General features: G+C 43.5%; 1 protein-coding gene across 2 annotated transcripts; it reads right to left on the bottom strand.

Moving 5' to 3' along the window:
- On the bottom strand, positions 1–26,302 carry IL1RL1 (interleukin 1 receptor like 1). Of its 2 annotated transcripts, none has more exons than XM_061431787.1 (13): positions 26,209–26,302; positions 19,989–20,095; positions 19,381–19,420; positions 18,921–19,090; positions 17,611–17,821; positions 15,823–15,997; positions 15,567–15,729; positions 14,077–14,148; positions 11,578–11,719; positions 11,341–11,498; positions 6,676–6,822; positions 5,228–5,395; positions 1–838 (listed from the first exon to the last, which is right to left on the bottom strand). In XM_061431787.1, the coding sequence occupies exons 4-13, from the start codon at positions 18,979–18,981 to the stop codon at positions 453–455; spliced, it is 1,683 nt and encodes a 560-aa protein (XP_061287771.1). In that variant the 5' UTR covers positions 18,982–19,090; positions 19,381–19,420; positions 19,989–20,095; positions 26,209–26,302; the 3' UTR covers positions 1–452. The 2 variants fall into 2 exon arrangements, with proteins under 2 accessions (XP_061287771.1, XP_061287772.1); XM_061431788.1 differs by having other exon boundaries at positions 11,341–11,480.
- Between the last annotated feature and the right edge of the window lie 1,098 nt (positions 26,303–27,400).

Below are 27,400 nucleotides of genomic sequence, written 5' to 3'. Positions count from 1 at the left end.
GACCCCATAGACTGCAGCCCACCAAGCTCCCCCGTCCCTGGGATTCTCCAGGCAAGAACACTGGAGTGGGTTGCCATTTCCTTCTCCAATGCATGAAAGTGAAACGAGAAAGTGAAGTCGCCCAGTCGTGCCCGACTCTAGCGACCCCATGGGCTGCAGCCCACCAGGCTCCTGTAGCTAGAATATGCTAAACTACAATGGAGAAGGACTAGCCAAGGGAGATGGAATGTGAGGTTAAGAGTCAGGGAGCTTGAGGCTGAAAATCCCTGGGCATTTTGCACGCACCCGGAATCAGGGAAACGGAAGTAAAGTTAGAGCATGAAGCCTGAGGTCTGAAATCCCTCCGCTATAGTCCTATTTCTGGAGCTCAGCGTCTGGTACAGCAGCGTGACCCAGTTAGGAGAAATACGGCTCCACAACACGGGATGCATTCGCCATCAAAGCAACCACTGCTACCCCTGGGCACTCAAGGATGCCAAGCTTGGAGTTTTCCTGGGGAGTCGGCTTGGCACCTGTGGCATGTGGTACCTTACGTGTTTCCAGAACTTGGAATTCAGGGACCGCTTGTTGGCCACGTGGTCCTCCCTCCACTTGATGGTCCCCTGCACTTTGATGAGATGCTTAAGGGAGTCCTGGAGCTCCTCAAACTGCAGGCCGCCAGGCGGGCACAGAGCCTCCATTTCAATGAGGATGGCCTTGGAGTCCTGCTGAATGAGGGCGCTGTGCAAGGCGATCTCCCGCTCATAGGTAAACTCCTTGCTGTGCACGATCTCGGGAGTGAGGATGAAGAGGTGCCGCCTGCTCATCCTGATGCTGCTTTCCACTGCGCTGGCTACATCTAGTGATAAAAGACACGGCGGAGGAGGTAAGAACCCGCACACAGCTGTCACCGCGCGAGTGCCAAGCCCTCTCCTCTCCCAGGCAGAGCAGTCGAGAGTTCTTTAGATCAAGGGGAGCCTACAGTTACATAGCAGGAGACTTGGAATTCAGGTTCATTGTCCACACGTTGCGGCTTCCCTGGTAGCCCAACCTGTGAAGAACCCGTCTGCAATTCGGGAGACCTCGGTTCAATCCTGATTCGGGAAGATCCCCTGGAGAAGGGAACAACTACCCGCTCCAGTATTCTTGCCTGGAGAATTCCATGGACAGAGGAATTATCTACACATTATCTTCCTAGAATATTAGTTTACATACTGCAAAAGGACTTAGAATTGTTAAAATTTTTAAAATTTTAATTGGAGGAAAATTGCTTTATAATGTTGTGTTAGTTTCTGCTGTACAACATGAATCACCCATCAGTTCAGTTCAGTCGCTCAGTCGTGTCCGACTCTGTGACCCCATGAATCAAAGCACTCCAGGCCTCCCTGTCCATCACCATCTCCCAGAGTTCACTCAGACTCATGTCCATCAAGTTGGTGATGCCATCCGGCCATCTCATCCTCTGTCGTCCCCTTCTCCTCTTGCCCCCAATCCCTCCCAGCATCAGAGTCTTTTCCAATGAGTCAACTCTTCGCATGAGGTGGCCAAAGTACTGCAGTTTCAGCTTTAGCCTCATTCCTTCCAAAGAACACCCAGGGCTGATCTCCTTCAGAATGGACTAGTTGGATCCCCTTGCAGTCCAAGGGACTCTAAAGAGTCTTCTCCAACACCACAGTTCAAAAGCATCAATTCTTTGGTGCTCAGCTTTCTTCACAGTCCTACTCTCACATCCATACATGACCACTGGAAAAACCATAGCCTTGACTAGACAGACCTTTGTTGGCAAAGTAATGTCTCTGCTTTTCAATATTCTATCTAGGTTGGTCATAACTTTTCTTCCAAGGAGTAAGCATCTTTTAATTTCATGGCTGCAGTCACCATCTGCAGTGATTTTGGAGCCCCAAAAATAAAGTCTGACACTGTTTCCACTGTTTCCCCATCTATTTCCCATGAAGTGATGGGACCAGATGCCATGATCTTCGTTTTTTGAATGTTGAGCTTTAAGCCAACTTTCTCACTCTCCTCTTTCACTTTCATCAAAAGGCTTTTTAGTTCCTCTTCACTTTCTGCCATAAGGGTGGTGTCATCTGCATATCTGAGCCATTAGTATACACATATCCCGTCCGTCTTGACTTCCCTGGTGGCTCAGACGGTAAAGCGTCTGCCTACAATGTGGAGACCTGGGTTTGATTCCTGGGTGGGGAAGATCCTCTGGAGAAGGAAATGGCATCCCACTCCAGTACTCTTGCCTGGAAAATCCCATGGGAGGAGCCTGGTAGGCTACAGTCCATGGGGTCACTAAGAGTCAGACACAACTGAGCAACTTTACTTCACTTACTTTATCCATCTTGAGCTTCCCTCCCACCCCTGCTTCATCCCACTCTCTAGGTCATCACAGGGCACCCAACTAAGTCCCCCGTGCTGCGTACAGCAGCTTCCCACCAGCGACCTATTTTATACATTGTAATGTATATACTTCCGTGCTACTCTCACTCTGACTTAGAATTTTAACTCTCTTGTTGAAGAGCGCAAACTCAGGAACCTTTGCTTCTCTGAACTGACTCAAGTCTCTAGGAAGTCTTGGATCCACTTTGCTCACCCCCCCCCCAACCCCCAGTAGTCTCTTTTTTAGAAGCTAATTTGATTGAAACTAGGAAAATTTTAAGGAAGATGAGATCCGTTTGTCAAGTCACTGTTTATCGACCATCAACTCTACGGTGATTTCCCTTAACTTCTGGGTGGACTGAAAACATGTAAAACATGCAGCTGTCAAAGCAAGAGGGAAGAGAGTGATGAAGGAAGCACATCCATGAAAAAAAAAAAAAAAAGTCCAGAGATTCTTAGAGAGCAGGGGCCAAAGACTGCCAGTCCACAGGGTTGAAAGCAGGAAATCAGTGTCGAATGGTGCCAACCAGAGCCCTTGTGTCAGTAGATCCTAACAGAAATCTCAGAATACTTGAAAGCATGGAGAAGAGAGAGTTTAATGAAAGGACAGCTTATAAAAGATGTGGGCGGAGCCAAGGGAAATCAATGAGAGACGCTCAGACCTCCACAACTGGTAACATCAGAGAGTGACAGTCACCCTCCAGGTGTGAAGGGTGGGAACGGTTACGGAGCCCAAGCTGTGTACCTGGAGGACCAGCCAACAGCAGCCAGTGCTCAGCAGGGAGAAGCACAGCTACCTAGGCTACCCCACCCGGAGGGGACCAGGGATACACCCTGCCCTCTGAGCCCCTGCCTGTGCCTCCTGTTGGCCTAGCCTGGTGTGAAGCAGATGATGCCTTCCATAAAGATCAGTCATCAGGCCACTGGATGGAGTAGGGGGTGCAGAGTGGGCTTGAAAGAGCTGATGGCGGGTAACCGTCATGAGAAGAAATGCACTGCATGGCCCAGTTATGAAATTATTCTAAGGGAAAAGTGAATTTTGGTGTTGGTTTTTAATTTATTTTAGTTGAGGTGAGATCAGAGGACGTGGACTTCCCAGGTGGCGCTAGTGGTAAAGAATCTGCCTGCCAATGCAGGAAACAGAGACGTGGGTTCCATCCCTGGTCAGGAAGATCCCCTGGAGAAGGGAACGGCAACCCACTCCAGTATTCTTGCCTGGAGAATTCCATGGACAGAGGAGCCTGGAGGGCTACAGTCCATGGGGTCCACAAATAGCCAATGGGGAGAGCTGGAGGAAGAAGGGCACCTCAGGAGAGATGTGGGTTACATCCTCCTGAATTGTATACTCTACAGTTCTCGCAAGCTGGTACTAGGCCATTAACAGTACCTGAATATTTCAGGATGAATCAGATTCACCTGTGATGTGTTCATTTCTTTTTAAAAATTTTTATTTATTTACTTCAATTGGAGGCTAATTACTTTACGATATTGTGGTGGGTTTTGCCATACATTGACATGGATCAGCCATGGGTGTATCCACCATGTGTCCCCCATTCTGAACCCCACTCCCACCTCCCTCCCTCTCTGTTCCCTCTGGGTTGTCCCAGTGCACTGGCTTTGGGTGCCCTGTTTCATGCATCGAACTTGGACTGGTGATCTAGTTCACATATGGCAATATACATGTTTCAGTGCTGTTCTCTCAAATCATCCCACCCTCGCCTTCTCCCACAGAGTCCAAAAGTCTGTTCTTTAGATCAGTGTCTCTTTTGCTGTCTCGCATATAGGCATTTGAATCCCTTTTTGGTAGGAATGCCAGTTGAAACTCACAGTCTATGAAACATACCCTGCCTGGTTCATGTTCCAAATGCTTCCTGGTCCCTGAGGAATTCGAGAAGCATTAGAAGGAGGGTTTCCAAAGTGTCTTTGTTCAGGACCCTGTCCACCTGGGGATAGCTACAGGAAAGAAGAAATTAACACATCCCCTCCCTGAGGCTGGCCATTCTAAATAAAGTGGTATTCCTTGCCTCCGCCCCCCCCCCCCCCGCAAAAAAAGAGGGTCCCTAAGGTAGTACTTGACATAAATATGGAGAGAAAGAAGAAACACTACTGAAATGCTAGAGTTGTGACCCAGCTGTCAAAAGCACGTGAAATTGACAAGGAGTATTAAGAAACAGAAGACAGTTCCATCTGTTCTTGTGAGGACATACATTTGCAAATGTTTCTCCAGTGTCAGGAAAATTATAAAAACTTTGAGTCCTTTCAAATATGTTAGCCAGTGCCTCTGGATAGCAGAATGTAATTCTTTGGATGTTAAGTCTTCTTTCAGATCTAGACAGACTTCAGAGATGTCAGTTCTCCCAGTGGCGGACCTGGGCAGGTGGATGTGCTCAGTTGCTCAGTCATGTCCAACTCTTTGTGACCCCAAGAACTGTAGCCCACCAGGCTCCTCTGTCCATGGGATTTCCCAGGCAAGAATACTGGAGTGGGCTGCCTTTCCCTCTTTCAGGGGATCTTCCCGACTCAGATCGAACTTGTGTCTCCTGTATCTCCTGCATTGGCAGGTAGACTCTTTACCACTGCGCCACCAGGGAAGCCCAAAGTAGGGGCTGGGCCCTGCCAGATCCACAAACAAGGATGTCTTACCCTGTCTTCACATCACTGCCATTCCTGTGAAGACCTCAGGATCAGAGTGGTGATGGGGAGAGGAGAAGAAAAGAAGAAGTACTTCCTTCTTCTGGAGAAATATTTAAAAGTTCTGGTCCTAAGACCTGGAATAATGATTGCAACTCCTGATCCAAGAGCTCATCACTTAGCTTTCTGAGGAATGAGAGTTTCTGTCCCTGATGGTTGTGGATAAGTTTACCTTGTCCAGGAAGCAGGTCTCTCCCATAGATGCATAAGTTGTAACCACATTTATTTTCAAGAACGTCGGGCAGAATCTGGTGAACAAAGTACTCCACAGAGCTGGCCCCCTCTGGACTGTTTTTGCAGCTTCGTGGATAGATCACATAAGCATCATAGATCTTCCCATCTGAACATGAGAGCAAGGAACACAACATTATTAACTGGTCCTTAAAAAATTCTCATTTTACTCTTGATAGACATTTCTCGGGGAGAGTTTTAGGATTATTGGTGAATATACCACAGCCTCTCAAATACTCTAGAATCTGGAGAGGATGACAACAATCTACCATCCCCAAAATGTCGTCAGAAAGTGACTTCCCAGGTGGCACAGTGGTAAAGGATAAACCTGCCAGTGGAGGAGACGCAAGAGACTCGGGTTCGGTCCCTGGATTGGGAAGATCCCCTGGAGCAGGAAGTGACAATTCACTCCAGTATTTTTCCCTGGGAAATCCCATGGACAGTGGAGCCTGGCGGGCTACAGTCCATGGGGTCACAAAGAGTCAGACACGACTCAGCACACTCAGTCATCAGGAAACCAGTCTTGGTCCCACATTCTCCTTTTTACTGTCTTAGACTTGAACTGAGTTCAAGCTGAACTTGAACAGAGTTCAGATTGTTCAGACTGAACACAGACAAGTGCCTGACCAGTTTAGTTCAAACCATATTGTCCTGTTTGATTAATAATATATTAATAAGTATTTATAGTCACAGATAAGGGATTTTTTTGCTGTGCCAGGCAAATCTAAATTTTAGTTTTTCTTTTCCCCATGGGGAAGTGAAAATGCTAAAATGTAGTTCATGGTGGCAAGGGAGGAGAAATGTTTAAGGGGTCTGAATTTCTCACAAATCAAACAATTAGCTCTAGTTGAGTGACTCTATGGAAAATCTAAATTTTATCTGCCTCCAAATGAAAGAACGGTGTTCATATTTAGCAGGTATAACTGCTTCCTTTCATGTGTATACATATGTAGGGAGGTAAGACTCTTTACGGAACAGGGTTTCTGGTAAAAATACACCTACAATCTGATGGACCTTTCTAACATGCTCACCTCTGGAAAAGAACAATTTTGTAAATGTTTGACTTCCGTAAAGTTTTACCAGTACATATTTCCCCAAATGCCCTTTCTGGGCTGGGAGCAGATTCTGTTATTGAGGAATTAGTAAGAACAGCAGTTCTACTGGGGAGAAAATTGGAGCTGTTTAGGTGAATTTCAGAACCATAAGGAATGACCAGACAGGATGAAGAGTGTCCTCTGAGTACTCACAAAGATTTATTGATAATACGCTAATAATAAGCAAAAGAAAATCTAAGTTTAGTAGCATAACTATTAAGAGATTATTAGATACGCAAACAACAGCCATTATAGAACCTTTTCCATTAAAGAAAATTTGAAACTTGCCACTTACCATTCCTAGTTTTGGAAGGTCTAACTATGTCTCTCCAGAACAGAATAATCTCAATCCAGAACACTTTTAGAATTATCACCAAGGCATTGATTAGTAATAATAATAGGGTAAATCCTGCAAGCATGTAGTAGGTACTTTGTTGATCCACTATTCAAAAGATGGGGGAGGAGAAACATGATTATTATTATTTCTAAAACAGGAGAAAATAAAAACACACGTGGGTACTGGCATCCATTGGGAGGACAAGAGATTCACACAAGGACTGCCTACGTGGAATTCTCATGGCTGTTTCAAGAAATAGTAAATTAATGGTTATTGAGCCTCCATTCTGTGCAAGGTACCAGGCTAGGCATTGTAGGGGATTTTCAAAGCATAAGAGATACAGCTGTTGTTCTCGCTCAGTCATGTCTGACTCTACGCCCCCATGGACTGCAGCATGCCAGGCTTGTCTGTCCTTCCCCATCTCCTGGAGTTTGCTCAAACTCATGTCCATTGAATCAGTGATCCCACCCAGCCATCTCATCCTCTGTCGTCCCCTTCTTCTCCTGCCTTCAGTCTTCCCCAGCATCAGGGTCTTTTCAATATAAAACATGTAGAGACACGTGTAAACTTAGCTAAGACAGAAAGTGAAAGACTCAGTTTTAGCTAACAGAGGTTTCAGGAAGGCGTGCCCACAGTGTACTGGACTAGCAGTTGGAGACTTCCTGCAGAATGAGGTCCCTGGAGGTCTCCAAGTAAGACTCGGAGAGTTTCAAAGGAAAAAATGCACTCCTGGCATGCAAGGATGCTGTGATTCCAAGGGCAGAGATGGGAGTGTGTTTTCTGAGGAAGACAGATAATCTAATTTGGGGAATTGCTGGAATACATGATTGGAAAGCTGGATCCAGGCCTAGGTTCTGATCAGACTGGAGGGTCCAGAAAAGCATTTTGTCTCTATCCTGGTTGTGGGAACCACTGAAGAGTGTTGAGTGGTTCCTTAACAATAAAGGTGGTTTTCAAGCAAGATTAGTCTGATGGTATGAAAGTTTTGTTTCCGTGGCCAATAGATCCTCGGAGTAGAATGAGAGGGAAGTTTCTGCAGTATGGGAGGGGCCAGATCCATGTAATAAGGAGAAAAGAGTGGACAAGCTTGGCATTGGTGGCACTAGGGAGAAATAATCAGCAGGTCTTAGAGACTTACCACATCTGGGGTTGGTGAAAGCAACGGGAGAAACAAGAACTTTGTAACTCTCTAATGAGTGTTTGATAAAGTCAAATTACTGGGTTTTAGGTCCTAAATCTGAGAAGGCAATGGCACCCCACTCCAGTACTTTTGCCTGGAAAATCCCATGGACGGAGGAGCCTGGTGGGCTGTAGTCCATGGGTCGCTAGAGTCGGACACAACTGAGCGACTTCACTTTCACTTTTCACTTTCCTGCATTGGAGAAGGAAATGGCAACCCACTCCAGTGTTCTTGCTTGGAGAATCCCAGGGACGGGGAAGCCTGGTGGGCTGCTGTCTATGGGCTCGCACAGAGTCGGACAGGACTGACGAGAATTAGCAGGAGTAGCAGCAGCAGCAGGTCCTAAACACATCATTATTTCCCTTTTGTTGAACATTTTTTAGCCACTGCTGCACTTTTACCCTTACTCGTTGCTTCACAACATATATATGCAAGAGGGTCCCCATCTGGACTGTATCAGATACATACAAACTGAATGTAAGGACTGTGCTCATCAATAGTAATTTTGGCTGTTGTAAGTCTACTTCTCTCTTTAAAATAGTTAACCATCCTATCTTACAAATAGTCCCACTTAAAGATAAATTTGAGGAGACTCAAATGAGATTTGGCTGGATAATTCCCTTTTCATTTGCATCTGATCTCAAGACATAGGCTCCCAGTTTTGCAAAGAAAATCACTGGTCCAGATTTGCAAACTCCTTCATTAGTTCATCAGCTCCCTGACTATCTAGCAGTATGAAATCAAGAATTACCAAGGTGGGGAATTCCCTGACACTCCAGTGGCTAGGACTCTGCATGTCCACTTCAGGGGGCACAGGTTTGATTCCTGGTCAGGGAATTAAGATCCCACATGCCTAATGGCACAACCAAATTTAAAAAAAAAAAACTTTTTAATAAAAAAAATGTAAAAATAATGACTAAAGTGAGCTGATTCAAAACTGAAAATTGGCCGTGGGCCTGGTGTCTGTGTTGTCATCAGTTTAAATGATAAATATTCCCTAAGTAAATTTTTTCAACACGATTCCTCTCCAGGTCACTTTTTCTAAAAATAATACTTGGACAAGCGCTGGGAATTCCAGTTTCTTGCACAATATTTATACATGTGACTGGTTTACAAGCAGAGAGAAGTTAATTGAAGACATTTAGAGAAGTTGAAGTTCAGTATCTTCCTAAATGTTACTTTACAAATGCATAAATAACCCTTAAATGTGATGCCTAACACTGAATATTTTCCGTAAGTGTTTATAAACAGGAAAAGCTGTGTCTGAATCCTGGCTCGTAAAACTGCACAATTAGTCAACCTCTCTTTGTTTCAATTTCCTCATTTATAAAAGTAGACAATAGTAATCATAACTGCATTATGGATTTTTGATAAAACAAATGAAAAATTGTATGAAAAATAATGACTGGTCCTCATATTTAGAGAACAATGAATAAATGTTTATTATTAGTAGTATTCCCTGATGGGTCAGACAGTAAAAAATCTGCTTGCAATGTAGGAAACCTGGATCGATCCCTGGATTGGGAAGATCCCCTGGAGAAGGGAATGGCAACCCACTCCAGGATTCTTGCCTGGAGAATGCTATGGACAAAGGAGCCTGGCGGGCTACAGTCCTTGGGGTCACAAAGAGTTGGACACAACTGAATGCACGCATTATTATTATTAATAGTAGTAGTATCAAATGTTGAATATTTAATCATATGGGGACATAGGCTTTTTAAGTTTTCATTTTTAAAATTCAGGACAGTGTGTAATTTCTTTTACTGTATGATTAGAAACAAAGGAATTGATTATGACCATTAAAAGCAGTTGCAACAATTTTTGTTTAATTTACACAGTTGTTGAGACAGTATAATCGTGTTGATTTGAAGAAAAGCAGGTGAAAGTCAGCATATAAAGATGAATTAGAAGAAACAAAATCACATGTATGCAGAACATGAGAACAATTCCAGCTGGGAGCTCTGTGATGACCTAGAGGGGTGGGATGGGGGCGGGGATGGGAGAGAGATCCAAGGTGGGAGATATATGTATGCACATAGCTGATTCACTTGGTCGAACAGCAGAAACGAACACAAAAAAAACAATTACATTCCAATCAAAAAAAAAAAAAGAAAGAAAACAATTCCAATACACAGGAACCTAGAGAACATTCATAAAACGACAATGTGAGCACAGACAGCAGTGGGATAAGGACGCCGTGGCAGAGTTGGGGTCGGGTGGCTTTCCCGTTCCTGTGGGGTCTTCTGTGCCCACCAACACCACAAATGTCAGCATAAAATGACATCTCATCAGGGTCAACACATCTTGAGATGACATGGATATATATATGTATATATAACTAGCAGAATCCTGACAACCCATGGAGCATGATAGCATTTAAAATCATCTGCAGTAGTCATGGCTCCATTGTTTTACAAAAACTTACAAATCAGTGGTTCATGTTGAATTCAAACAAGAAAAATCCCAAGGACCACTTCAGGCAAAGACTAAATAACCCTATCAAATTAGTTAAATTTTCCCATCTCTCCCAATCAAGTTGTGCTGCTGTGGGTTTATCCAAATTAATCTGGACTGTACCTCGCTTGGACTTCCCTGGTGTCTCAGATGGTAAAGAATCCACCTGCAATGCGGGAGACCTGGGTTCGGTCCCTGAGTTGGGAAGATCCCTTGGAGGAGGGCATGGCAACCCACTCTAGTGTTCTTGCCTGGAGAATTCCCATGGACAGAGGAGCCTGGCGGAGCTACAGTCCATGGGGTCACAAAGAGTCCGACACAACTGAGCGCCTAAGCACAGCACAGTACCCCACTTACCGGTATAAACTGAGAGTTGAACTCTCCCTGTGACTATATGACAAACACATTAAATAATTTCTACATCATCACACATGGAGTAACAAGAAAAGATATCAGAATTTTCCCTGCACCCTTTGTTACACTGGACTAAATGCTTCATCTAACCAGGGGAGTGTCTTTACTTGGATGTGCAAACAAGTGAGAGAATCGACAGGTGCTCAGGAAGGAAGTGTTTGTGAAACTATTTTTTGCTGCCATCATTGTGTACAGTCGTACATGGAGGGAGTGGAAGAAAGGTGCACTCACTCCCAGGGAGAAGGAGTGTGTCCTTACTGACTGGTTTAACGGTGTCTGAGTGTGCTGATCATAAAAAGCACGGTGCCAGTTCAATCGCTTCCTTTCTGTCTTGAATTCTGTCTCTCTACACAATATATATCTGTCTGTATATACAATGTGTATATGTGTAATACCTACACCCAGGACAAATCTTTTCTCCTCCTGCCTTCTTCAGTTTGTGAGATGGAGCATTTTGTTGTCTTGATGGATTTTCCTGCAACCGCACACCAACACACTGTTCTCTAAGAATATGATTTCAGCTTACAGTTGATACAGCAAACTCAAGTGACTGGAGTCTCAGAAACACGCCTTACTTGGATTTTTCCTCCTTAGTGTTACAGTGTGCGTGATGAAGCCGTGGAAATTCATGGCCAGACAGTCGTACTTCGATGTCAAATCCTCTTCTTTTACATCCTCTATTTTTAAAACGGTGTTTCGGCAAGTCAGCTCATCGCTAGGATTAAAAGGCAGTCTGTTACTTTCAGCGCTTACTGTACAGTTGCAAACCATGTGGGAAGGTAGGGACTGCTTTAACTGCCGTTTAAAAATACCTTTGTGTTTGCTCCTGCACCACTTGTATTCTCGTTTCACCAAAGTTCTTGACCTCACTTCCGTTCACCCGCCAGAAGGCCTCAGCCATGACCTGAGGGCCTTTCCCAAAGCAAGCCAAGCACGTTATGTTTATTGGTTTTCCTAGATAAGAAGGAAAGAAACTCATCCATAAAATTCTGTTCAAATGGGATTTAATTTAATGTGAAAAAAATTCACTGAACATCCTCTGTGTGCCACGAAAGAAAAGTGAAATTGTTACTCAGTCACATCTGACTCTTTTTGACCCCATGGACTGCAGCCTGCCAGGCTGCTCTGTCCAAGGAACTTTCCAGGCAAGAATACTGGAGTGAGCTGCCACTCCCTTCTCCAGGGATCTTCCTGACCCGGGAAGCCAGTCCTCATGTCCTGCACTGCAGGCAGATGCATGGCTATAAATGTATCCCCGTTTCCCTTCCTCATCGGCAGCACCTTCTTCTTTCTCTGCCCTCCCTTCGCCTCCTCCTCTCCTCTCCCAGCTTCTTCATTTCACTCACAGGTCAGGGTAAAGGTCAGCCCCCTCCCCCCTCGCCTTTCTCCCCTGCTCTGCAGCAGAAACTAAAGAGGTTTCACCAATGCCACATTATAATCTAAGATTTCCCTTTACTATACATTGAAATTTATTTTTTTTAAATTGGAGTATAGCTGTTTAAAAAAAAAATGGGATATAGTTGTTTGGGGTTTCCCAGGTGGCTCAGTGGTAAAGAATCCTCCTGCCAATGCAGGAGACACAGGTTCGATCCCTGGGTTGGGAAGATCCCCTGGTGAAGGGAATGGCAACCCACTCCAGTATTCTTGCCTAGGAGATCCCATGGACAGAGGAGCCTGGCGGGCTACAGTTCACGGGGTTGAAAAGAGTGGGACACGACTGAGTGACTGAGCACACAATGTTTTTTTGTTTTTTTTTTTTTACAATGTTGTGTTCCTGCTGTGCAACAACACGGATCAGCTGTATGTACACACATATGCCCTCTCTGTCAGACATCCATCCCACCCCACTCCACCCCCCTCCATCCCAATCTTCTAGGTCGTCACAGAGCACCACGCTGAGCTCCCTGCCCTGTACAGCAGGTTCCCACTAGCCATCTGTCTCACACGGCAGTGTATATATGTCAGTCCCAATCTCCCAGTTCATTCCACCACTCCCACCATTTCCACACATCCATTCTGTACATCTGCGTCTCTATTCCTGCTCTGAAATAGGTTCACCTGCCCCATTTGTCTAGATTCCACATATATACATTAATATACAATATTTGTTTTTCTCTTTCTGACTTTTTTCACTCACTGTGGGGACTATTACTCAGCCATAAAAAGGAATGAAATTGGGTCATTTGCAATTTCTTTTTAATGGCTGTCTTCCACTCCTTTCTCATCCTACCAAATACCCCTCCTCTCCCTGTTATTACCTTTGTAGGTAAAACCATTTCACCTGACTCAGCTACAATTCCACGATTTCTAACTATTCCACTATTTCTAATCTTCTAACAAGAGCCTCTCTACTCTCCCTCCTGTTAATCTGAGACTTCCTCCTTCAGAGGAAAGACTTAAGGGCTGTTTCCTGCCTTAGGACAGTGCATTCAGCTGTCCCCTACTGAGTTCGTAATTCCTGGGTCAAGAATTAGGCATCCAGGGACTTCCCTGGTGGTCCAGTGGTTAAGAATTGTCCTTCCAATGCAGGGGGTGTGAGGTGAATCCCTGTTTGGGAAGCTAAAAGATCCCATATGCCTCACAGCCGTAAAGCCAAAATGTAAGACAGAAGCAATACTGTAACAAATTCAGGAAAGACTTTAAAAATACGAAAAAAACAAACAAGAGGCATCTGAAGAGAGAAAAGGAGTTTAGAGTCTCCCAGAAGATGACAAGGGTATAAACACACAATTGGAACACAAGGTACTCTAGCGTTCTAATAGAAAGATGGGGCTTCCCAGGTGCCTAGTGGTAAAGAACCTGCCTGCCAGTGCAGATGTAAGAGATGTGGGTTGCGAGTTGGATCCCTGGGTTGGGAAGATTCCCTGGAGGAAGCATGGCAACCCACTCCAGTATTCTTGCCTGGAAAATCCCATGGAGAGAGGAGCCTGGCAGGCTACAGTCCATAGCGTCGCAAAGAGTGGGACATGACTGCAGTGACTTAGCACACAGCACACACTGATCCGTCTAAGCCTAACCATCCATAAACATTAAGTGGGACAATATCTACCTCCTGGACAGAAGCAAGAGGGAAATGAGGCAGCACAGGTGAAAGTACCAAAAAACAAAAAGCAAAGCAGAGCACAGTACAAATGTGAGTGCTGTATATGGTGGTGAGCACATATCCCTAATTTTAGAAAGTGCCCAAGGTGGGTGTTTGCAAGTATATCTCATTTAATCCTCAAGACCTACTATGGAGATAGCCTGACCCCTGGGTCACGTGGAAGGATTTTCCAGGCAAAAATTTTACAGTATTCTTATAGTTTTCTTACCAATTTCCACTTCCTTTATTTCGTTTTGTGGAGGCGCTTTAATTACAGGAGGCAAAGAAAAGCCCTTCTCCTCTGAAATTAAAGACAAAGACAGAATTTCAATATTTGGAGAGCATTGAATAGTCGTCAATACAAAGGTTGTATTTTCTTATTTCTAACCTATTTCACAGTGATATTTCTCAAATTTTTCAATAGTGATCCATGGCAAGAAATACACATGTATACACATACACCCCCCCACACACACACACAAATGAAACCAAAACAGTCAAGCAATACCTTTCTGTTATTAGCTATGGTTTTTTTTATATATATATTTTCTCTTCTCTCTTTTTTATTGTTAAAACAAATACTATGCAAACCATTAAATGAATTGCATAATGTAGCAATTGCCAGAAAACCTTGATTCCATAGAATAGGCATAACGCTACAGGGAGGATTTCCAAAGACCCGTGAAAGTGATAAACACGTCAGTCTACACTTCTGCTCGCAACCTTCCACCTATGTGGCTTGCCATATCAGAAAGTCCAAATTCCTGCTTAGACATGGTAAAAATATTCTCAAAGTTTCTGTAAATAGAGAGAAGCCTATTTAATCTCTGATATAACTAACTGAATGAGAAGTTAGTTCTAATGGAGCACGCATGCATTCCTGTACCCCTTGATTCTCACTTATCTCAGAATGCTGTGATTAAGGACCTCCGTGGGGTTTGATGTTGAACACTGAGAGATGCGAGCACAAATGTGGTCCAGTGCTGCTCATTTTACAGGGGCGGAGCCCTGGAAAACTCCAGACAAAACTCTTGTCCACTATGGTTCTGCCCAAAGAAATGTGCCAGGCATATAGGTTTCATCTATACCCATAGATCAAGCTGTGCTGAGGAGACCCCAGCTCTTTGTAGATCGGGCATGTTTGATTGTGAGGCCTTTCCCCTGATGGATTTTTATAGAATGTAAGGTGAACTTAAAACTTAGAATTAAATGACCACCTAAGGTGGTAGATGATGATGAAAGCCTTGCAAATCAAGATTGAAAACCACCCAATAATATCTATGCATCTCTTTATAAAGTTTCTCATTATACTTCTAATCCAGTTAGTTATATCAGAGAGTAAATAGATCTTGCTCTATTTACAGAAACTCTGACAAGACATTGGGAGAAAGAGAGTTAATCTTGCTCTTCAAATAGTTGAGTTGCAGTTCAAAAAAAGTTAGGTGATTGCATTACCTTTGAAAAATTAAAACATAGAGGAGAGAGCAGATGTGGCTTTGGATTCATAGTGTAATTTCGCCCCCTCCCCCAAATGTCTTAAAACATGATGGTGTATAATTTAGAAAATCTCCTTGCATCATATTAGAGGATGTGTAAGAAAAGGTGAGGCAGGAGGAAGCTCAAGGAGGAGGATAAAATACAGGCAAATCAACAAGAAGGACACGATTTCTCTCACTTTATCTTTTTTCGATATTGCCCTTGTTACATTCAGTAGCTTACCAGTAACTGTGAATGATTTGGTTGCTGTTACAATATATTTGACTCCATATTCGTTGTGTATAAATTTACATGTATAATGACCAGTATCCTTGTTGGTTGCATCGTCAATCAGCAAGAACGACTTGTGTACCAGGTACCTTGGTCCTTGGAGAACTTCACAGTTCTGAAATGAAAGGTTCCAGTCCACTTTTAGTAATTCTTTCTTACCTATTTTGATTGTGTATTTTCATCTATTTCCCGGCAAGTTTCTTTTTACCTTAAACCACTCAACAGGCTGTGTCCAATTGTAGCGGTTAATTGTAGGACAAAATATTAGGGAATTTTTTTCTGATCCAGATGTCGTTGAATATATCAGATAATCTGGAATATTGCAATCTGGTTGTTTTTCAAAAATGGTGACATTCACATATCCAGTCTTATTGGAGGTAGGACTATTAAAATAAAATAAGCAATTTTTAAAAAGTCACTTAGCATTATGCAATAATTTAATCCAACTCTAACTTTTACTTAATATTATTTAGCATTATGAAATGACTTAATCCAACTCTTAATCTGGCAAGAATACTGGAGTGGATTGCCATTTCCTTCTCTAGAGGATCTTCCCAACCCAGGGATCAAACCTGCGTCTCTTGCACTGGCTCTCAGGTTGTTTACCACTGAGCCTCCAGGGAAGCCTAATCCGACTCTAATTTTTACTTAATATTAGCATTAGCAGCAGCAGCAGCAGCAGCATTATGAAATGACTTACTCTGACTCTAACTTTTACTGAATACTAACACTATGAAATAATTCAACTCTAATGTTTCTTCCTAAAACAATTGATACACAGTAGTTCTTATTTTAAAATAGTCATTAAAATCTACAGTTTTAATTGCTTTTTTGGTTACATTTTAAATAAAATATAACCCCTTGTAGCTGCTGTTCAGTTGCTCAGTCGCGTCCAGCTCTTTGCAATCCCATGGACTGTAGCCCATCAGATTCCTCTACCCATTGGGTCCTCCAGGCAAGAATGCTGGAGCAGGTTACCACTTCCTTCTCCAGCAGATCGTCCTGGATGAACCCACATCTCCTGTATTGGCAGGCAGATTCTTTACCACTGAGCCACCAGCGAAGCTTAAAGCATAACCTCTGCTGTAGCCTTAAAAAGGACTCCCTCACCATTTCTCTGTATACTGTATGTGCTGTGACACCAACGCCTGATATAATAATGAAAATAATTAGTATCTATTAAGAGTTTTCTATATACTATTTATGGTGGTAATATTACCTCATTTTGTGCTCATAACAGGCTCTGAAGTGGGTTCTGTTATCATGTGTATTTGACAGATGAGGTAACAGTGAAGGAGAAGCAACTTAACAACAGCACACAGATAAGCAGTGAGGACCGTGGATTCAAAACTAGCACCATCTGACCTCAGAGCCCAGGTACCCAGCTAGAGCGATTTGCCTTTGGACATAGTTGGTCTCATAGCTTATATTTACCAAACAGGCACACAACATTTATGAGACAACATTTGTGACAACCGCATGTAGAGTAATGCACTCGGGCTTGCCCCTCAGGTGGAAGGCCCAGGTGACCACCCTTTTACATTCATCACAAGCCTAACCTTTTTATACTGGATTGTTCTTGTTTGGAACTCAAAGTGAGTGATTGCTCTCAGTTTCTCAGCCACTAGAACAACCTGGTCTTTTTCTAATTGGGCTATAAGTTAAGCCCTGCAATTATACATACAAATAGCTTACCAGGGACTTCCCTGGTGGGCCAGTGGTTAAGACTCTGTGAGTCCATTGCAGAGGGGCACATCCCTAACAGAGCTCAATCCCTGTTCGGGGAACTAAAATACTGCATGCTTTGCAGTGCCTCCAAGTAATAATGACAAATAGTTCACCACCACCTGAACTTCACCATGAAGACATTTCTAGAAGTGCTTTTTATTCAGATTACTTCATACATATGACTGTTCGAGAGGTCTAGAAAGGGAAGAGAAGTGAGGCAGCTCAGAATATCAGCTGTTAAAGACGAAGGAGCAGGCCTGGACAATACCGTCTGACAATGCAGGTATAAAATCCCGAGTCGCTGACTTTGGCTGGGAGGAACTTGAGATGCTTCCCTGAGGCAACTATCCGATTTCCTCTCTGGGTAGAAATACTTTTGTTGGTCTTTGAGTAATACCAGTCCACAGGGTATGGATATTTTTCTTGTCTGGAACATGTCACAATTAAAGCCTCATTTTCCAGGCCCAAAAATGGTCTGCCTGCAAATTAAAAACAAACGAATAAACACATAAATTTCTTGAAGTGATCATATGAAAAGATTACGATTTTGGTATTCTAAATATCCCCTTCTAAGCTTCCCCAGCAGTATGGTGGTAAAGAACCTGCCTGCCAATGCAGGAGACTCAGGTTCCATCCCTGGATCAGGAAGATCCCCTGGAGTAGGAAATGGCAACTTGCTCCAATATTCTTGACTGGGAAATCTCTTGGACAGAGGAGCCTGGCAGGCTAGAATCTATGGGGTCGCAAAGAGTTGGACATGACTTAGTGATTAAACAATAGCAAGATTAAATTGAGAAAGCTGTCATACTTTGTGACACTTTGAGAAAGAATAAGTAAATCGTCTAAGCTCTTTTATGAAATATTCTAATGGGTACACTGGAGAAGGAAACGGCAATCCATTCCAGTATTCTTGCCTGGAAAAGTCCATGGACAGAGGAACCTGACAGGCTACAGTCCGCAGGCTTGCAGAGTTGGACACAACTGAGCGACTAACAATGGGTACATACATTAGTGCTTTAACCTGGACTTTAATCTTCCACATTGCTCCAAAGCAACGCAGCCAAGTCCACCTACACAAAGCATGTTGTCGAGTCAACAAACGCTGCCCATACTTCTACGTGCAGGCATCATGTTACATTTTGAGTATTTGAATGCATTAAATCAAAATGATGCTGTATTTGTTATAAAAAATTTATCCCCATAAAGGGGACAAATGAAGAGCTGCTGATGAAGAATAACTCTAAGGACTTTCCTGGTGGCGCAGTGGATAAGAATCCCCCTGCTAAAGCAGAGGACACACGTTCAATCCCTGGTCTGGTAATATCCCACATGCTGCAGGGCAATCCACAATGGAGAGGAGCCCCTGGTCGCTGCAACTATAAAAAGCCTGTTTGCAGCAACAAGGACCCAGAACAAGCAAAAATAAATAATAAATGAATTTTTAAAAAAGAATAACTGTAGAACATAAATGAACTCTCCACATTGCCATTCAGTTAGAGCAATTGGATAGCAAGGCACATGTTCTTGGAATTACTTAATTAAAATTGTTTTAAATCTTAGTTCAAAAGCAATACTTACTAAACCTAGCTGATGTGGAAGGTATGAGAGCTGTTAGAATTACTGAGACCCAAAGTCTCATTCTGTTTCTCAAGTGAGAGCAGGTGCTGAGAACCGATTCTCAAGATGATTCAGGTCGAGTCTGAGACATCCAATGGCAAAGCTCCCACCTAGGAGATTGATGATATTCCCTAAGACAGATAGTTGCAAAGAACTGTCAGTATCTCTACCAAAAAAATGAGTCATTCGAAATCACAAGCAAGCAATTATCCTCCAATTAAAAATAAATTAATTTAAAAACCAATTATTATCCAATTAAAAATAATTTTTAAAATTCTCAAGCAAAATATTTACAGCCATGATTTTGACTTGCTTAATACCCCTGCCCCCTGCAAGGAGGAGTCATCCTTAGCAGATCTTTAGTATATGAGCTAACTTCAGACACACATCATTGAATACTAGACCTTGGGGCCATGCAGACCTGATGTTGGCCGTCCTGTTTCACTGTCTCATGATTGAAGCTAAATTAAGAGGAAAGAAAATAAGTTTCTATTAAAAAAAAAATCATAAAAGTCAAGTGACCCTAGACAACACAATATTATAAATGCTGACATAAAACCACAAACATCCACACAAGCTGGCAATTGGCTGTGCGTTCACATGACCCCCTTCTTCCCCCAAGAACACAGGCAAGCTCTCATCCCATATTTCCTAAGGATTATGAGAAAGAGATGGCTAAAACGGTCATCAAATTATTGCCCTAGACACCATTCCAAACCCTCAAAAACATGTCTCTCACCCTGTTTGTCCCCAAGATCCACCAAAGGCTTTCTAAGATGAGTTGAAGGTCTACGAAAAACAATTACATTTTTTTTCTTTCAACAAAAGGATAACAGCTATATTTTTTTTCTTAAAGAGTTGAGGAAAGATGGAACCAATAAAGAAACCAACAAATATAGGATGACTACAATAACCCTTAATATATTTCCGGATAGCACATTTCCTCTACACATGAATTGTTGGTACTTTTCTCATTACATGTATGGAAACGTTTTTACTACGAACTTTAGTTAAGTAAAGGATGCTTACCCTAAGTGAAGGGCAGAAGGAAAGAACTTCAAGTCAGTGACTGAGCTGTGAAGATTTTCCAGTTCTTATGGCTTCTTCCTTACCGACTCCCCACAAGCACAAATTCCCTCTTTTATTTGAAAGGGGAGATAAGAGACATCCTTCCACACACCCACTCCACCCACCCTAAAATTTCATCTTGAGCCAAAATCCATGACTCGTTCAAAAGTGCCGGTTTACTTATACCAAGAACTCTTGACCCTGATATATAAATATTTAAGGACAACAGAATAATCATTTGGAAGAAGTAATCAGATCTTATCCCGTTTTAGCATCAGTTACTCAAGCTAATGCTTGGCGTTTGTGGCTCCAATATTATTACAATTTGAGTTCCAAATGATCTGGAAATCCGGGAACCCTATGACTGCCCATCCAGATACTCCTTGATACTTTATTTGACAGACTCTAGAGAGGAAGGCTCAGCAACTTTGGTGCTGAGAGAGTTTCAAAAGCAAATGGGGACGAGAGATAAAAAGTAAACAGACTCCAAGGGGTTTTGCAAATGTACTGTTTAAGATCCAGAACTAACATAGTCTCATCCAAACACGGATTCCAGATTCTCAGATTCAAGTCCCTACAGGGCTCTTAGATGGGAAAGGCAAGTTTTTCTAAGGAGTTCATAGAAACAGAGGGAAGTCATTAGACTGTCTAACAGAGAAACATGGAAAACTGTCAGCCTCAACTTTTGGGTTCCATGTCAAACAAATGTTAGCTGCAAATTTGCCTTTAGCTCCACATAGCTGGTGTAACTCAGTCATGAGTAAATTTGACTAACTTAAAACTCACCACATCCCAGAAGGATTCTGGGACTGATTCCAGACCAGCACAGTAATAAATAACCAAAGCTAAGGCTTCTCAGGAACTCACTGTATGTCACATACTCTGGGGAGCGAGCTCCGCCCCTGGCAAAGGTCATGAGGAAGGAGGCTTGGCATACGCAAAGGCGGGATCAAGCCTCAGGAGTCTCCCTGGAAATTCTCGAGCAATCTACCCCCAAAACCAGAGTCTGCCTACTTTCTGCTTTGTGCTTTCACCTACACCTCTGACTTTACGGGGGGCTGTCCCCCACTACCTCTCTCTGAAAAAAGAGTTAGCTTACAGCTCCAGTTAATAATTCCTGGCTGTGACAGTGTTTCAACCTACAAACTCCCTTGGAAGTCCTCTAGCCTGCCTGAATAGGTTTTTCCGGCCACATGTGATTGCTCAGAGCCTCCAAACTGTGAGAGGCATGAGATGTTCTAAACTGTCTAAATACAGATTCCTTTGAGCAGTTAAAAGATTGATTAGAAATTGTATTGGTGAAGGGATTTTCGCTTGTTGGGCCAATGTTTGCTGCTAAGTCTCCATATCCCTTACCTGCTGTGTCCCTGGCAGTGTATTGATTAATATAATTGGTGTAAATAGTAGCTTTAATGTTTGTAACCTGGGACCCTTGAATTAATTCTTTTTCTTGTTATAGCCCACCACACCTTTGCTCTGTAGGAATGCAACTTTATCTAATGCTTTTTGGAGGCTGGCGCCTGACTTTAGAATAATCACCTTTAGAGAAAAAGGCCTCCGGGCCAGGAGATGATGCAAATCACCTAAACTTTTGCATATGATAAGATTGCAGGAAGAAAGCCTGGCTTACTGCAGGACTCTACCCCTTCCCCCATTATCCTCTATGCATAACTTAAGGTATAAAAACTACTTTGGAAAATAAAGTGCGGGGCCTTGTTCACCGAAACTTGGTCTCACCATGTCGTTCTTTCTCTTACCTTCTGGCTGAATTATTCAGCCTCTTTTCTCCACTGAATTTCCTCACTGAGCTATCCTCATTCTATTACTCTTTATATCCTTAATTACGTTTAATTAAGCAATTGTTTCCTGATCCTCGCCGACGCCGTCCCCGCTTCGAATTCCCTGGATCCACCGGGGCTGGACCCCGGCAACATATGGTTCTCAATGGCTTACATGTATTAGCACCTTCATTCTCACCACCGCCCAGTGACACAAGCACTGTTATTATTACAGCTGTTCTACAGACAAGGACACTGAGACACCAAGTGATAGCTGCTCAGTCGTGTCCTACGCTTTGTAACCTCGCAGACTGTAGCCCACCAGGCTTCTCTGTCCATGGTATTATCCAGGCAAGAATACTGGAGTAGGTTGCTATTCCCTTATCCAGGGGATCTTCCCAACCCAGGGCTCAAACCTGGGTCTCTGGCCCTGCAGGGAGATTCTTTACCGTCTGATCCACCAGGGAAGCCTTGAGACATCAAGAGGGTAAGCCAATGGTACAAGTTATGTTATGCTAAGAGATGGATCCAGAATTTGAACCCAAGCAGGTTGGCTCCAAAGGCTAGATTCCTAACCACTATATTATTTTGCTATGATATGATGAAGGTTGAAAGAGGAGGTGCTGCCCAAAAAACGTTCCAGTGGATTTTGGGAGCTAGTTGACAACACCACCACTTCTCGCCCTTCTCCCCTGTGGCTGGCAATGTTTCTGAGGCAGGCATCTCCTTCTGCACCAATATCAGTCATGCGGTCTCAGAGGGAGAGATGAAAAGTCTTGTCACTGCTGGGAGATTCACCACAAGATGCTGGCATTACTTCAAGGAATTAGATCTGCTTATCGCTATGCTTGACTTAGTTGTTAAGATCATGTGGGCTTTGGCACTGAGAATCTGCTCCACAGAATCAGGAGCAGGCAAGCTTGGAACAGTGCCCAGAACACTGTAACCTCTAGGTAACATTTTGACAAACAAAATAAAACTACCTTAAACATGCTTACATTTGAATACAAACTTACATTTTGTATCCTAAAACATCTTAAATTTTTTAATTAAGTTTAGGCATTTATTCATTCAGACTAGGCCATGGTTATCTTGGTTTCCTAGTTTTCAATAAGGCTTCAGTTAGAGTTTTAATAGCATACCCATGATATCTTGCAGAAGCATTTAATAAAGTCTAGCTATTGTGATAAATAAAAGCTATCACTATAAAATAATTCAATTATTCAACATTTAAGTCATTGCATTGAAAGTACAATATTGCATAGTACTTATCAGCAGCAGCATTCAAATTTTACAGATTAAAATAAAAACCCAAGGATGAGACTGGTTAAATAATTTGACCAAGCTCACACAGTTGTGGCTGGGGTTGAAACCAGACTTGCTGAACCTCAAAGACACGTCTTTTTTTCCCCCTAATCTTAACTGAAAAGAGAGGTTACAGTGATAAATCTTTCCTTCTTATGATTGAGACAGGGAGATGAAATAAAATAAATAGCCCTAATTTCCTTTAAGCCCATTTTCTATACAGAACTAAGCAATTTTGGCCTCTAACTACTATGATACCATCCAGTGTAAAAGTATAGTAGTTTATAATAACTTAGCAAGACAACACATGAAAGGCAAGGGCTTCCAATAAGTAACTAAATCCAAGATACTGAGCAGCCATGAATTCTGCCAAGTTAAGCAGAAATCTTCCAATGCCTGCTGACTGCAAGGGCAGATTACCCTCTTTTTAAGAATTCTCAGAATTACTCTTCATTTTCAGAATTTATCTAAACTAATCTGGCCATAGGGGGCTTCCCAGGTGATGCTTGTGGTAACGAACCTGCCTGCCAATGCAGGAGTCTTGGGTTCTATTCCTAGGTCAAGGAAGATCCCCTGGAGGAGGGTTTGGCAACCATGCCCGTATTCTTGCCTAGAGAATCCCATGGACAGAGGAGCCTGGCGGGCTATGGTCCATAGTGTCACAAAGAGTCGGACATGACTGGAGCAATTTAGCACGAAATTTGGCCATATATTTTTTCTCCTAATTACTAAGGTGGAGCCTGGACATGAGACAGAGTTTGGAGTGAGAATCCCTCAGTATGGGACATATACAACCAGGCAAACCTCTTAGACATACAGCTGGAGATGTCAAGGCATCAATGAGCTATTTGCTGCTGAAGTTCAGGGAACACATGTAGGTTAGAGACCTACATCCAGATATATATATATAAATTTGGGATCCATGAGTATATAGATGAAATTAAACCCACCAGGCTGGAGGAGATCTTCCAGAGTGCAAGCAGATAGACCTTGAAGCTACACAAGAGAAAAGCTGCTCGCCTTCCCTGGAAAACTCCCCTGGAGAGAGGTATTCGTCCTTCCTTCACAGACCAGTTTGAACCTCTGTGTGTAAATCACTGCAGAAGTATTGAGAATTTTGCTCTTGTTGTTAGTCGCTGAGTCGTGTCTGTCTCTTGGAGACCCCATGGACTGTAACCCACCAGGCTCCTCTGTCCGTGAGTTTCTCCAGGCAAGAATACTGGAGTGGTTTGCCATTTCCTTCTCCTGGGTATCTTCCTGACCCTGGGATTGAACCCGGTTTCCTGCATTGGCAGGTGGATTCTTTACCACTGAGCCACTTGGGAAGCCCCATTTTTCTCCATACTCGCAAAAAACTGGAAAGTGTAGAAGGGCAAGCAGAGAAATACAGACCCTCATAATCATAGGACAAATATTTTGAAGGACGTAGATGAAGAGTTCTCCTACTGGAAAAGCAAGAATCTGAAAACCAAAGACATCCCCGAGCTTTTTGAGTTACTGGTCCACATATCCAAATGTGGAAGGGTCAAGCTCCTCACCTACACATCCTGTTCAAGAGCAGAGAGAACTCTCCTTCCTGTTGGGGATTCTGTGATTCAAATCAGCAGCCACCGTGGGCCACCAGTAGGGCACAGAGGTGAAGATTCCCAAAGTAGGAAAAGTAAAAAAATAATGACGACGATGAGGGCTGACATTATTAAGCATTTGATATTAGCTAAGTGGTGGTTTAGTTACTAAGTCTTGTGACTCCATAGACTGTAGACTGCCAGGCTCCTCTGTCCATGAGATTTCCTGGGCAAGAATACTGGAGTGGGTTGTCATTTCCTTCTCCAGGGGATCTTCCTGACCCAGGGATCAAACCCAGCTCTCCTGCATTGCAGGCGGATTCTTTACTGACTGAGTCACCTATGACTTTACACCCATTTCATCTTTAGACACCACCCTCTGAGCCTGACGTTAGTACTAATATGCTGGCTTTATAAGTGAACAGTACGAGAATTAAAGAGGTTAGGTGAATAGTCTAGAGTCATGAGTAAGAGCAGGGATTAAATGTGGTTCTGTGGGTGTCGGAGCTTTCTCTCCTATACTGTATACAGACTAGCAGGAATGTCATGACAAGGTCCATATTGAGACTTTGGGGGCAGTGACACATGCATGTCATTGAATACGGCACATGAATATACATAGCTCCCTCTTCTCCACACCTGACACACAGTGGGTGCAGCTTTAGGGGCCAGCTCTGCCACATTTGACCCTGCACGCTTTGTTGAGAGCCTTCAGAGAGGAGAGGAATGGAGCCATCAACCAGAGGTCCCCATGCCAGACATGGGTTTGAGTCAGTTATTCCTCCCTACCCACCACTCCCCTCAAAAGACAGGCCCCCAGCAGCCCTCCTCCTGAAACACATCACTCTCTTTTTTTCCATCCTATTTCCTTCCCCCTTTCCACACACTACATTCCTCTCCCCTGCCCCCCCAACCCCTACTGAGGAGCTCGTTTCTTCCCAAGATTTTTTCCCTTATCCACCATCTGAACAGATTCCATTTCTGAATTTCAGCGGATTCCAGCAAGAACAATTCTGGAATATGAGCACTCTGCATGCACTATATACCACAAGACCCCCTCCCAAACCCACCCTCCTCCATTTCTTTTCCAGTACAGCAGGCCAATGGGCTTCCCATTTGGTGCTAGCTGTAAAGAACCCACCCGCCAATGCAGGCAATGTAAGAGATGTGGGTTCGATCCTTGGGTCAGGAAGATCCCCTGGAGGAGGGCATAGCAACCCAATCCTGTATTCTTTCCTGGAGAATCCCATGGACAGAGGAGCCTGGCAGGCTACAGTCCATAACACATCACAAAGAGTCAGATATGACTGAAGCGACTTAGCACACACATGAGGCCGAAGTTCCATGTAATACAAACAAGACTTTAAGGGACTTCATCACTCTGTACCTTGGTTTTCCCACTGGTAAGACTACCTTTTTCATAAACAGAAAATCAAGGGCAATGATTATTTTCAACCTAAATTTTTGTGTTCAAATTCCATTCCCTTTGAGATCAAAGCATTTTTGAAAAGCGCTGCAAGGAAAAACACTTACCATCTGGCTAGTGAGCTCTTTCTTCCCCAACTTCCTACCAGCAGAGTTTGCTAACTCGAAAGACCAGTTCTCTAACAGCTCTGTGCTACATAGGATAGCCACACTCCTTTTGAAGCCTTCCATTGTCCTTATCAGTTAAGAGACAGGAACCAGGTTGCTGATGAGAGCTCTGTTAACAAATATTGACTTCAGTTTGCACCATGTTCTCTGTTTGAAAGATCTCTGATGAGCTGCACTTTCCACTGCAACGGTAGCTCTGCAGATGGTCACATTTCCTCTTAGTTCTGTTTTACCTTCCTTGTGGGGAACTTTTTCAGCAAAACCTCCTGACTGAATCTAGGTGGCAGGTCACTCGGTGCCCTTACAGTGAGTTGGCAGCTGAAACTATGGCTCTAAGAACCACAGTGTACATTTCTGCAGGAGGTTTTACTGTTGATGACACAATGTCTATGTTTTGAAAACTCTGATATGATTGGGTGCCTAAGCGTGAACTAGGCTCTGTGCGCAGGGATCTCTGCACATGCTGACCCCTGCGCTCCTCAGAGGCTTAGTGGACGCTCAGAGGGGCTGATCAATTACCTTACTCAGGGCAACAGCCAAAATCAAAAGCCTCTGTAACTGGACTCTTTCCATGAGAATTCCGAATAAACTGACTTTAATCATCTATGTGATTTTATTATTGTTATTCTATATTTCTGGCTGTGCTGGGTCTTTATTGCTAATTGGGCATTTCTCTAGCTGCAGTGAGCAGGGGCTGCTCTCTAGTTCACGCTCAGGCTTCTCATCACGGTGGCTTCTCTAGTTGTGGAGCCCGGGCTCTAGGACACACGGGCTTCGGTAGTTTCAGCTCCCGCGCTCTGGAGCACAGGTTCGATATTTGCAGCACAGGAGCTTAGCTGCTCTGGAGAATGTGGCATCGTCCTGGGCCGGGGACTGTACTAGTCCTAGTAGGACTAGGACTGACCTCCTAACCACTAGACACCAGGGAAGCCCCAGGCCAGAATACTGGAATAGGGTAGCCTTTCCCTTCTCCATTCAAACTGTTGGTGACTTGCAAATGATCAGGATGTACCATCTGCCAAGGACTCTCTAATAGAGTAGAAAGAGCAGGAGCTTTAGATCTAGAGGGTTTTTCTCTCACTGACTGTGTCACTTAGGGCAAATTTCCCATCCTCTCTAAGCCTCAGTGCAA

This window comes from Bos javanicus, chromosome 11, assembly GCF_032452875.1.
Source record: "Bos javanicus breed banteng chromosome 11, ARS-OSU_banteng_1.0, whole genome shotgun sequence".
Classification (NCBI taxonomy): Eukaryota; Metazoa; Chordata; class Mammalia; order Artiodactyla; family Bovidae; genus Bos; species Bos javanicus.
Note: the sequence above shows the minus strand (reverse complement) of the source record. Positions and strands in the feature narration are given on the sequence as shown.

What these genes read in the sequence shown, in the direction of transcription:
- IL1RL1 (XM_061431787.1), bottom strand. Translation starts at nt 18,981, where the DNA reads ATGAGACTTTGGGTCTCAGTAATTCTAACAGCTCTCATACCTTCCACA. An exon ending in CAAATCATTCACAGTTACTG is followed by an intron (nt 14,149 to 15,566) that starts GTAAGCTACTGA and finishes CTTTAATTTCAG; the next exon opens with AGGAGAAGGGCTTTTCTTTG. An exon ending in AGACCTGCTTCCTGGACAAG is followed by an intron (nt 839 to 5,227) that starts GTAAACTTATCC and finishes TTTTATCACTAG; the next exon opens with ATGTAGCCAGCGCAGTGGAA.